This window comes from Palaemon carinicauda, chromosome 5 (genome assembly GCF_036898095.1).
Source record: "Palaemon carinicauda isolate YSFRI2023 chromosome 5, ASM3689809v2, whole genome shotgun sequence".
NCBI lineage: Eukaryota > Metazoa > Arthropoda > Malacostraca > Decapoda > Palaemonidae > Palaemon > Palaemon carinicauda.
Window position 1 is genome coordinate 166,905,019 of NC_090729.1, and position 12,278 is coordinate 166,917,296.

Sequence of the window (12,278 nt, forward strand, 5' to 3'; positions counted from 1 at the left end):
AACATTTAATTCTAGTATTGGTGAAAAGATGAAACATGTAACGAGAGAGAGAGAGAGAGAGAGAGAGAGAGAGAGAGAGAGAGAGAGAGAGAGAGAGAGAATACTAGTATTGGTGAAAAGAGCATGTAAGAAGAACAACGAAACCAACAACAAAATAATAATAAATTAAAGGAGAAATGAAAACGATGACATCGCATCATTAGGACCAAGAGAATGAGTGTAGCAACTAAGGGAAAAAGAGATCACAGTGGAAACTAAATAAAAAAATAAAAGTCAAATGGGCAAAAATGCAAGACTTTTGCTAGAGGAAAAACAGAATTGTATATAGAACCGTTGAAGAAAAATGAGAAAATTAGGGCGAGGGAATTAAACTGCACTACAGGGTGAGGAAAAAAACTAGAACATAATAGCATGAAGGGAGGGAAAAGCATACGGCTTCGCTTCCAGAAACGAAGAGTAAAAATATATAATATTCAGTGAGAAAGTCTATATAGCAACTGGGCATCAAGTTTCCCCGTGAGTTTTATACAGACACACACACGCACACACATACATGCAGCCGCTTCCACTGTAGTCCACTGCAGATCAAAGACATCAGACATGTAAATTATATGTCTGGAGTTATTATTATTATTATTATTATTATTATTATTATTATTATTATTACTTGAAGCTACAACCCTAGTTGGAAAAGCAGGATGCTTTAATTTAAAGCCCAGGGCTCCAACATAGAAAATAGCCCAGTGAGGTAAAAACTTTAACAAAACAAGAGGTAGAGAAATAAGATCCGAGTAGTGGGCCCAAGTGTACCCTCAAGCAAAAGAACTCTAACCCAAGACAGTGGAAGACCATGGTACAGAGGTTATGACACTACCCAAGACCCAAGACTACCCAACAATGGTTTGATTTTGGAGTGTCCTTCTCCTAGAAGAGCTGCTTACTATAGCTAAAGAGTCTCTTCTACCTTTACCAAGATGAAAGTGGCCACAGTGCAGTAACCCCTTGGGTGAAGATGTTTGGTAATCTCAGTTTTGTCAGGTGTATGAGAACAGAGAATATGTAAAGAATAAGCCAGACTATTTGATGTGTGTGTGTAGGCAAAGGGAAAATGAACCGTAACCATATTAAAGGATTTAAAGTAGTACTGTCTGGCCAGTCAAAAGACCCGGTTTTCATCACCACGCTGGCCAGTGTGGATTGGCTGATGGTGCGAGATTTTCGTCTGATCGCTGACAGCAAATCAACCTAGTATGAGTGTTCCTGATAAGTGCAGCTTTGCTGATCATGGCGATACTCGAACCCTTTCACCACGTTAAGGTATCCCCACACAGAAAGGGAGTGTGTATATATATTCTTTAATTGGAAAGTAGTGAGGCAATTGCATGAGCTGAGATGATCCCAACAAGAGAGAGAGAGAGAGAGAGAGAGAGAGAGAGAGAGAGAGAGAGAAGGGGAAAGTGACATAAGTATGGGTCATTGGGAAGGTCTGAGAGAGGGTCCGAGCGTGATGAAGGGTGTAGCAGCTCCGAAAAAAAGCGGAGGATTATACATAGGAGGAGAACCACAACAGTGATGCGGTAACAACACGAAGGAGTAAATGAAGCATACGAGAGATTAAAAGAAAAGAAAAAAACAATTCCCAATAAGAAAGTCATTACTTTTAACACATAGAACATCAAACATAGGCCTAAATACAAGGGAATAAATTATATGTAGACCAAGCATGCTTTATTCCAAGTATACACGACGGTCATATATGTGTGGATGTGTAAAAGCCGTCTGCGTACATGCGTTTATGTACGTGCGTCAGAGGCCGTAACGTCTGGTTTACGACTACTGACGTTGGCCGCAATTTCCGTCGCCAGCCGATATGGGGACGAGTTCGGCTCCTTGGGGGGAAATGGAGAGGGGAAGGGGGGGGGGAGGAGGGGATAGGAGAGTTCGAAGAGATGGATCCAATTCCTCTCCAGATTTCTTTTTTTTTTCCTCACTTTGCTTCTCCTCCTTGTTTGATTCCTAAATCTTTCTTTCCTCTCAAGTTTGTATTTTACTCCCTGAGAAAATGGGTGTTTTTTTTAGCCCACTTCATGATTTCCACTCTTCGTAGTCTCTAGGCATAGGCATAGTCTCTCTCTCTCTCTCTCTCTCTCTCTCTCTCTCTCTGAAACTGGCTTCTCGTCATAGAGCCGTCAGAGTTCGAAAATGAGGTAACCGTTCAATTGGAAGCCCAAAAGTGGCCGTATCTCTGTGGGCCAGAACAGAAACAGCCGAATGATCCTATTACAAGTCAAATCCGCAACCCATTTGCAAGTTGAGGATACAGCCCAAAGTTCTGAAAATCGACGAATTACATAACTAACGAAACACACAGGAAAAACCTGCCAAGATTGCACCAAAAAAAAAAAAAGGCTTCCCTAACACCTGCAGAGCGAAGCAGGTGTAAAATCATTAGTCTGGAGCTTGCTTGGCCTTTAAAATACACAGATTCTATTCAAAATGCACCGCTTGTCAGAAGCGGAAAACTGGGCTTGACAATTACCTCCGAACAATTGCTACAGAATCTCTCATCTCGAAACATCCGTTACGAAATTCATAAATAAAATAAATATGAAAAGTTATGTGAGCTTATACGTATGCATAGACTACATGGCGTCATTAGAGAGTATGCTGTAGGCGCAGAGGGCTTGTACTCGTCACCTCTTCATAAAGGCCCTGGATTTTAATGAGGGAGAGGAGGGGTTGTTCTCTCTTTCTCTCTCTCCCTCTAGCTCTTCGCAACCCGATAACAACATTTTAACTTTTTTCACCTCTTTTCCTTCCTAGATTTTCTGCTGTGTCCCATCCCTTCTCTCATTACTGGCCATCGCAAATTACGTTCAGTGCTTTTCCTCCCTTAACTTATCTGTATGTGCACCTGCTCTCTCTCTCTCTCTCTTCTGAAGCATCCCCTCTGCCATCATCATAATCACCATCCCACTTACACAACCCCTACTAACCCATGAAAACCCCCTCCCCACTCCCTCTCCCCTCCGCTCCTCAACTCATCCTCCGACCGACCACACACAATCCCCCGCCATGTCCTCTCTCTCTCTCTCCCTCTCTATGCCCCTCCCCACCATTAGAGCTCCTTTAAACTCCCCCTTCCCCTCCCCTGCTCTTCTCCATTCCCCTACCCTCCGCTCATCGTTCCCTACCCTACACACATCCATGGTTCCTCTCCCTACCATTCCTCACGGCCCCAACCTCCTTCTCTGGCCCGACAATAACAGTTGGTGTGAGATGGTTAGCTTCCTGTTTTGAGCACAAGGCATCCAGTCTGGGGCTACATGACGAAGAAGAAGAAGACGCGAAAAGGCTAATGCACAGAGTGGAAGAAGGAGAGCATGGACTAAGAAATGAAAGCAGGGTAGCCTAGACGTAGGAATAACAAGAAAAAAAAATAAAAACTGGTTCCATGGATAGGAGAAAGGCCAAATTTAGGCAGTATTCTCTTGAAGGAAGTAACCCTAATTCTGAGCTATCTTTGATGTCAGTCAGACATAGAAATGAAATGTCGCAAAAGTTTTTAAAGGAGGGAATGTGTGAGGTGGTATGTGAGCGCTTGAAGGCACTAACTGTACTCGAGTTGGTCTTCAATGTCGTAATTTAATATTTATTTAGCATTACTACAAAACGAAATTAATCATGCAAAGGGACTAGATACAGTGACATAATGGAGAGTACACGCCCCACCCACCCACACCCAAAAAAAACCTGTCCCCTGGAGAGAGAGAGAGAGAGAGAGAGAGAGAGAGAGAGAGAGAGAGAGAGAGAGAGAGAGAGAGAGAGAGAGATCTACTTTCAAAACAGGAGTTCAACGGTGTGTGTTAAAACACCTGTCATTAAATGATCTGAGCTGGTATTTACCCGCCCCGTGTAGACATCTGAGCGCCGCCGATGCGCACACACGGAGTTGCAACAACAGACACGGGAGAGAGAGAGAGAGAGAGAGAGAGAGAGAGAGAGAGAGAGAGAGAGAGAGAGAGAGAGAGACCCTGTTCGATATTATAATATTAACAAGATCCAGTATAACTAGTACACATACACATAGCAAACAGTTCGTTTGCTAACTAGTTCCACATTCCAAGTCCAAACGAATAAGCCCCAAAATAGTGTAATCCTATCTAAGCCGCTAACACTTGTGCTCTCTCTCTCTCTCTCTCTCACACACACATACAAACACATATAGACTGCCAATGCGCACAAGTTTTCTTGTCATAGCGTACACAAACATACATACATACACATCGGGCAAGGCAGGGCAGCTGACACTTCGCTTGCTACCACGGGACAAGGGAGCGATGAGCCTCCCATATCACTACGGGGGGTAGGGGGTGCCTCCCCTCCCACATGATCACTAAAACGGCATATGTGAAAGTCAGAGCGCGAGCGCGCGCGTGTGATGTGTATAGTACTTTATGTTCTAGATTCCAAAGGAACTCGCCCCACCTTCTTGGGTCTTTGTACAGAAAAAAAAATGACAAATAAGTAATGGGGAAGCATAGAATAAAAGATGCATGGGAGAGAGACCGATATAAATAATGATCCCGCCAATGGCATATTGACACGGCCGCAAATAACACCTAATTTACCCACCCACTTAGTTCTCTATTCAAGCGCTTCTCTCTTACTCTTTTTAACTAGCTGACTAGTTTTTCGATCTCTTGGAAGCACTTTAGCCTCTTCCTCTTTTCCTTTCTGTGTGGAGGAGGAGAAGGAGGAGGAAGAGAACATAGAGAATAAAGAAGGTGGGAAGGGATGGGGAGCGATAAATAATGACGGTGGTGGTATTGGCGCAGTCCTGCGGGTTAGGTCCCCTGTGCTAGTGGCGGGCGTGTTGGTGGTTACACAGGAGGCGGCGACGTCGGCCAACATAAAGGCACGGCAGCCACGAGGCCACCCGCTAAGCTCACGCCCTTCTTGCCCGCAGTGGTGGGCGGAGGCGTGTGCGAGACATGGCAGGCAGCCGCGACCACTCTCACCACCAAACCATCCCTACATCCCCCGACCCCCCCCCCCCTCCTCTTGCCAGTCCTCTCACCACTTTCAGAAATGGTTCGGTCGTTTTCCACATGCTTTCGTTGCCTTCTTCCCCCTCTTCCTCTTTCAGTCGTCTCTATTTTCTCGCGTTCTTTTTTCTTTTCTCTCGTTCACGACTTCAGTGCTGCTGGTTTTTGGCCCACCGATGGAGAAAAAGAATATAAAAAAAGACATCTTAAAGACCTCCTTCCCCCTCTTCCATCCCTTTTTTCACAAGTGGCTTTTCACTCTTCTCTAGAATCACTCCAGGAGGTGGATTCAAGTGGGAGAGTTGGAACAGAAGACAAGAGAGGAGAAAGAAAAAAAAAAGAAAGACGCAAGAGAGTTCGAATGTGGAAAGAAGAGCAGACGGGGAGAGCAAGAGGAAATAGAAGAAGGAGGAATTAGGAGAGCTCGCCTGGTATGAAGGTGGTATTATTATTAGAGGGGTCTGTGAAGGTATCAGGGAACCCTCATCGTCAGACCCCTTATCATCTTTTCCCCTCCTACTCCTTAGCGGAGGAGGAGAGAGGGTCCCGCCACCCACGGGGCCACGGTTAATCTGAAACTCCACATCCTCCTCACGGCCAGCCAGGGTCGTAAGGGCGTCACGCTTACATAAATCACTTAAGACTCGCGCCCTTCTAGCCCTCGGGCCTGGGTACCACCACACCAGCAGCAGCAGCAGCAGCAGCAACCAACGGGCCGGACACACGCGCACACGTGTACGCATACTGACACGCACACGCACACATACTTACAGGACTCGACCCATGAAGGGCCCGGCCCAGCAGATGACTGACTCCGTGTGTGTGTGTCTTCCCCCTATCTGTCCCTCCCACCTCCCCTCCCATCCTTAACCGTCCCGTAGCTTGCACTCTGTGGCCGCACCGGGAGGAGGTGGATCTATGACGGAAAGGAGGAGGAGGAGGAGGAGGGGGAAGGGAAGGGAAGGGGAGGTGGCATGAGTAGAGTTCTGCAGAAGGAGACTATGAGACCTAAAGGCTGAAAGGGAGAGAGGTGGGGTGGGGAGAGGAGAGCACTCAAGACACATACAACACACAAGAAAAGGACCCCCCACAACCAACACAAACAAAAATAAAAGTAAACAAAACATTTGTTTAAGTAAGAGAAAACAAACAAACGTAAAGACAAAGTGACGAAAGAAACGAGGAGTGATTAATGACAGAAACATGCCTGCCCTGACAGTAACAGTTTATTTGCAATATAAAAAGCAAAATCTTTCGTGTTCGAATAGTATTGAAAAAAGTATTTTTTCATGGCATAGGCTCCTTTAGAGAGAGAGAGAGAGAGAGAGAGAGAGAGAGAGAGAGAGAGAGATCTGAAGTATATCCCAATTGTCTTTTCTTAAACAACAATAACTTGAAAAAATATATAGATCCTGAAAAGTCTTCATGACCTTAAGCACTTTCATTCTCAACAATGTGTATTTTTGGGAGTAAACAGAAAGAATCGATCAATCTATCTATCTATCTCTCTAGTTTTATTTAGAGAAGCATGTCAGGAATTGCAAAAGATGATAGAAGATTTGAATAGAAAATAGTAGAAATGTAGAACTGAAAGTGAATGGGTAAAACTAAAATAATTTTCAATGAAAAGGCAGAGACAACAAATAACGGTTATGGACGAACCCTTAAAGATTGTCAATGAATACATATATCTAAGACAGACAGCAAGAGTTCGCCAGGATATGAGACCGAAAGCAAAAGTAGGATAAGCTTAGGATGAAGAGCTTTTGGTAAATAAAATGGGATTATAAAAGAAAAATGCTAATTTATTATGAAACGTTGAAATGTTAATTTCTCTAAAGAGAAGTATTTAAACAGCTGGTCCTATCAGTACTAACTTTACATAAAAAAAAACTTGGAGCCTTACTAAAGCCTCAAAACATGAGTTAAATACAACTCAAAGACAACAAAGAGACAGAAAAAAAGAACAACGGATAAGAGCAAACTAAAGTTGGGATATTCTAACTTGTACTTGTAAGAAAAAGAAATGGACATGAGCAGGACATATAATGAAAATGACGGAACTAAGAATAACAGAATGAATCATCGGCATTGCAAACGAAGCAGGGGAAGGAAGAGAAGACGATGAATTGCACAATTAAGAAAATTTGTGAGTACAGACTAGCATATAAAAACACAGTTCTCTTGCTTGAGGGTACGCTAGGGCACACTATTCTATCTAATTTCCCTTAATTTTTTTGTTAGTTTTTATAATTTATGTAGGAAATATTTGTTTTAATGTCGTTACTGTTAAAATAATTTAATTTTCTTGGTTTCCTTTCCTCACTGGGCTATTTTCCCTTTTGGGGCCCCTAGGCTTATAGTATCCTGCTTTTCACGCTAGGGTTGTAGCCTGGAAAGTAATATATATATATATATATATATATATATATATATATATATATATATATATATATATATATATATATATATATATATATATATATATATATATATATATATACTCCTATCCACAGTCTTGGCCTTTCTTTCTTAGCCTAAAATTTTTATTCCTTCTTGCTTTCTTCTCTTCCTCCTCGTTCTTCATTAGGAGGTACCGGCCTTCCCGTGCCCTGGAGCGGCCTTCCCCTGCAGGCAGCCCCGTCCCCTCCGTAATGATGTTAAGGCAGGTGTTAGCAGCACACAGCGGCAGAAGCAGAGCGCACAGGTCTGTAGCCGACACAATCAAGGGTGTGTTGCCTACGAGGGGGAGGGGAGCGGAACGATGTTCCACTTCCCCCGACCATTCTCCTCCCCTCTCCCCTCACCCTGCCGTTGTTATGGTGAGGGAAATGATAGTGGGAGCAGAGGAACTGCCTTAGGATGGGAGTGCTGGTGGAAATGGCTAGAAAGGGGAGAGGGGTTTTGGTTGGTTGCTATAGTTAGGAAGGGGAGTTTCGGTAGAAAGAGTATTGATGTATTTCTATCCGTAGGTTCCTCTTTTTCTACCCTTAAAAAACAGAATGAGGGGAATAGCAAATAAGCTAGAAAGAAATTATTAAGCAGAAGTGGAAAACTACACAACCAAAGTTATCAGACAGCAAATGATCATCAGAGAGAGAGAGAGAGAGAGAGAGAGATTTAAAAACCGAAACTGCAACCGTGAGAAACGAAGTGTATGTTTAGCAACGGAGGGTAGGGGAGGGAGTGTAAAAGCCAGAGATTAGTGGGGCTTAAAGGAGAGGTGAGATTAGTGTGCAAAAGGAGAAGCAGAAGAGGTAAGAAACTGACAAACAAGATAAGAAAAGTTGAAAAGCTGCAAGAGAGAGAGAGAGAGAGAGAGAGAGAGAGAGAGAGAATCTTGATCCTGGTCAACAATTAATATAAAAACCGATTTTGTTTGCAGGTATTAACAAAATCATTATAACTCCTTCGAGGATATATATAAATAAGACATCGGTCTAAAAACAAAATCCTAACAGTGATGGAAAAGGAGATACTAATTATTTAAAACCAGAAAACAGTTCAGTTGTGGCTCTAAGGATAGGCCCACAGTCTGCGATTTGTGTCAATTCAATTGGTCTACATTTTTGTATTTTAATCAATCAGACCTACATTCCATATTTTAAACCTTCATTTGGCATACATTTATGGTTTTAAAATTTCATTAGGTATTTAATCCTGGCACTTTGAACTGCATTCGGTCTACGCTTTTAATTGGCCTGGATGTGATCTTTTCACATGCAGTAACGTTTAAATATAAAAAATCTCATAAATCATGTGAATGAATCCATAGAAAAAATAAATAATGACTGATCGTTAGAAGGAAATGGAGATCACCGAAAAGAGGGAGATGATAAAACAGATGGTTGGAGAAACAAGGGGAAAAGAACGTAAAGAGAATGTATGAAGATGAAATAATTGGAGGAGCTGCGAGAACAGGGAAAAATCATGTCAAGGGGAAAAATTGGGAATGGACGGAAAGAGAAAAAACATAATAAAAAGGGGGTCGTGAATGTGGGAAATGGAAGAAAAACGGAAGTGATAATGGGAGTAAGAAGGGAGTGCACAAGGGGGAGGAAGAAGATAGCGGCGAAGAAATGATACGAAAGGGGATAGAGGTGAAGATACTCTAGATGTGAGGGAGGGGTTGGATGCGAGGAAAGCAATGGACTGGATCTAGGTGGGTGAATATTAGCTTACAAGAAAGAAAAAAACTTATAAAACAATTCATATATATATATATATATATATAGAGAGAGAGAGAGAGAAAGAGAGAGAGAGAGAGAGAGAGAGAGAGAGAGAGAGAGAGAGGAGAGAGAGAGAGAGAGAGAGAGAGAGGGGGGGGGGTATAATTTTGTGCAGCCATTAATCAGTCAACTTATGCCTAACTGAAAGAATAAACTGCTATTTCAGAAGAGATTTCGTTATATTAAATGTGTGTGGTAAGCCATAAGGCAAACACCTGAAAATCATAATGAATGAATGGCATTATTGGCCCCACCACCCCATCCATCTCTCTCTCTCTCTCTCTCTCTCTCTCTCTCTCTCTCTCTCTCTCTCTCTCTCTCTCTCTCTCTCTCTCTCTCCTTAATGACCCAAATAAAGTCAACTGTCTCATTCACTTACCTTTATAGTTCCTGTTTGTACGTAGATATCGGGAAATGGATCCTTATCAGGATTGTAGTCGATAGCTGCAGGAGTACCTGAGGATGACAGCTGCGTGATACCCAAGGGTTCCTTCAAGGGGTCCTTTAGGGGATCGTCCACTCCTCCTCCACTCCCGACGAATCCCGGGGGCGGCCCAATCCTAAATCCGCGGCCCTTGACCCAAAGTTTGAATTTGGACGTCTCGTTGTCGACGTAATCACCACGAAGGATCTGCAGGATTCTTTGGTATTTGTTCCTGGTGATGGTTTTCGTCTTTGCTGAGTCTCCGTAGGTCTGTAGGACCCATGGTTGGTACGTCTCGTACATGCCCAAACGGGACATCTTCGTCGGAGGAGGATGAATCTCTCCTTTAAATTCGGGCTCCCTCATACCCTGTGGCATGTCTGGGGAACTGCCAGGATTCAGCATGAGACCGGCCGTCCTACGGTCTCTCTTCCTAGGGGATCTGTCCTGGGGCCTCTCTGTCTGAATGGTGATAGGATGGACGATCTTGACGACCGTCGACTTGCCCGCTGTGGATTCTGACGGAGGGGAAGAGGCACCCGTTCGGCCACTGGCATCCTGGGGGTTACCCCAGTGGCTCAAGATGTTCCCAGTGTCATTCAACGGACCAAGATTAGCAGCGTAGTTCAACATCTTTTTGAATTGAATGTCACTTACAACCAACGAAATGACGAATTACGAAGCGTTAAACTAGGCCTACTGTATATGGACCCTGAGAAGTTATCCTACAACAGAAGAAAGCAGCCCATCGTTAGTAATAAGTTCTCGTAATACTTTTAGCGACAACACGAAAACAATAAATATAGAATTATGAATGGGTAGGGGGCCACGCCTCGTAGTAAACGCATAAAAAGGAAACTTGTTTCTCGGGAACGACCTTGAACTCGGAAGAACTTCCGTCACTCTCTCTTCTCCCGCATGGGGTCATAGGTCAAGCGTCTCGCATTAAACTTAAGTCTAGTGTTGCCACCTCTCGAACTTCTTCTGATTTGATAGATCAATCAATACATAATTTACTTTCTCACTGTAATAAATTCACCTTTTTTCACGATTTCACAACAGGGATCTGTTGGGCCTTAGTTTCTTATAGATGACCTATGCTGAGCTGTTCTATATTTAAATTCTAAATATAAATTGTTTGATGTCAATAAACTTCTTCTCTTCCTGAGATCTAAAGAAAATTGTTTTTTTTTACCTCGTGAAACTTTTTTTCACGCACTATAGGTCTATGTCAGTTTTAGCTCATTATGGAAATAGTTTCTTTTCAAACTATTATTCATCTGCATTTCCCACTATACGATAAACTTAAAATTCGGTCACAGATTCACAAAACAAAACTGGATACTAACAATCGCCGTAAGTCGTCGCGTCCCGGCGATATTGCCCGGTAAGCGACATGCGGTGTTCGGAGCGAGGTAGCCAAGGAAGAACGAGCGACTACAACCTCCTCTCACACCGACCGCCAACCGCTATCTGAGTCTCCAACTAACCGAGAGGCGAGAGCCCTCCCGCAACCCGTCTAGTGTGTACAGTGAGTGCTCATGAGGGTGTCTGCATGTGTGTATACATGAATGGCATGTTCATGTGCACCCTGCCTCCCTTAACCTCATATTATGTGGGTCTATAATGATGTTGATACTTGTCATTCCTCACATAGATCTGCGCGCGCTCACACACATACATACGAATATCTCTCCTTGCATGCATATTAGAAATGCACACACGCACACTTGATATTCCAGTTCTGCGGGTACAGCACTTATGGCTGAAGTGTTACTCTCTTTCACCATTAATGGTCGAATTGGCGATTCCCTGGTGCTTAAAAGCGGGGGAATCATGATAATAAAAAAAAATGCGCCTGTGTCGGTGCCAGTAGAAAGTTGCTGTATTAAGCGAGTTCGGTGGACTTTGAAGTTAGGCTGCGTTTTGTGATTATAAATTAGAATCAAGCTCGATGTTATGTACACACACCACGGTGCTTCAAATCGGCGCGCTTCGCAACGTGTTTAAAATTTGCATTTGGGTGGATTTTGGAGGGGGGGGGGGGGTGAGCGAGGGGATGGCATGGGTGGATGGAATTATTTCAGTTGCTGAATATTACAGCCTGAGTGAATCATGGCGTCTGTTATTGCTGCGGCTGTCATTGCTTCTTGCCGTGTTTGCTGTGAGTTCCATCTTGTTTACCATGACTTCGACAAGTATTTCTGGTGTACAACTATTGCTCTTAGTTGGTAATGGCGTGATAAGTCAGCGTGGTTTTTACTTCTACTTCACTTGTGGTCGTATTCCGGCTGAGTTATTGACAAATGTCACGAAGCTTTCGGACCACAGTCCATCAAATGTCTGTCTTGATGTCCAGCAACCGCAATGGTTAGTCTCACGCCTTGGGACTCGCCAATCAAAAACCTTCTAAACGATGTATGAATAACTGAAAGGGTTTGAAGTTTTTTCCAGTCCTCTTTTTCAAGTCTTTCTAAGAATATATACAAGATAAGGACGAGGCAGTCGAATATTGGCACATGTTAATCCTTGAGCTATAACTTGGAAATTTCCGGTTTTCTTAGGCTTGCTGAAATG

The 12,278-nt window shown here is 43.3% G+C and overlaps 1 protein-coding gene across 1 annotated transcript in view; it reads right to left on the minus strand.

Moving 5' to 3' along the window:
* LOC137641584 (nucleolar protein 4-like) overlaps positions 1 to 11,174 on the minus strand; it is a 342,312-nt gene extending 331,138 nt beyond the window's left edge. Inside the window, exon 1 of the mRNA XM_068374293.1 lies at positions 9,657 to 11,174. Coding sequence (XP_068230394.1) covers positions 9,657 to 10,334 — 678 coding nt within the window. The 5' untranslated portion in view covers positions 10,335 to 11,174. The remainder of the gene's footprint in view (positions 1 to 9,656) is intronic.
* Positions 11,175 to 12,278: the final 1,104 nt, after the last annotated feature.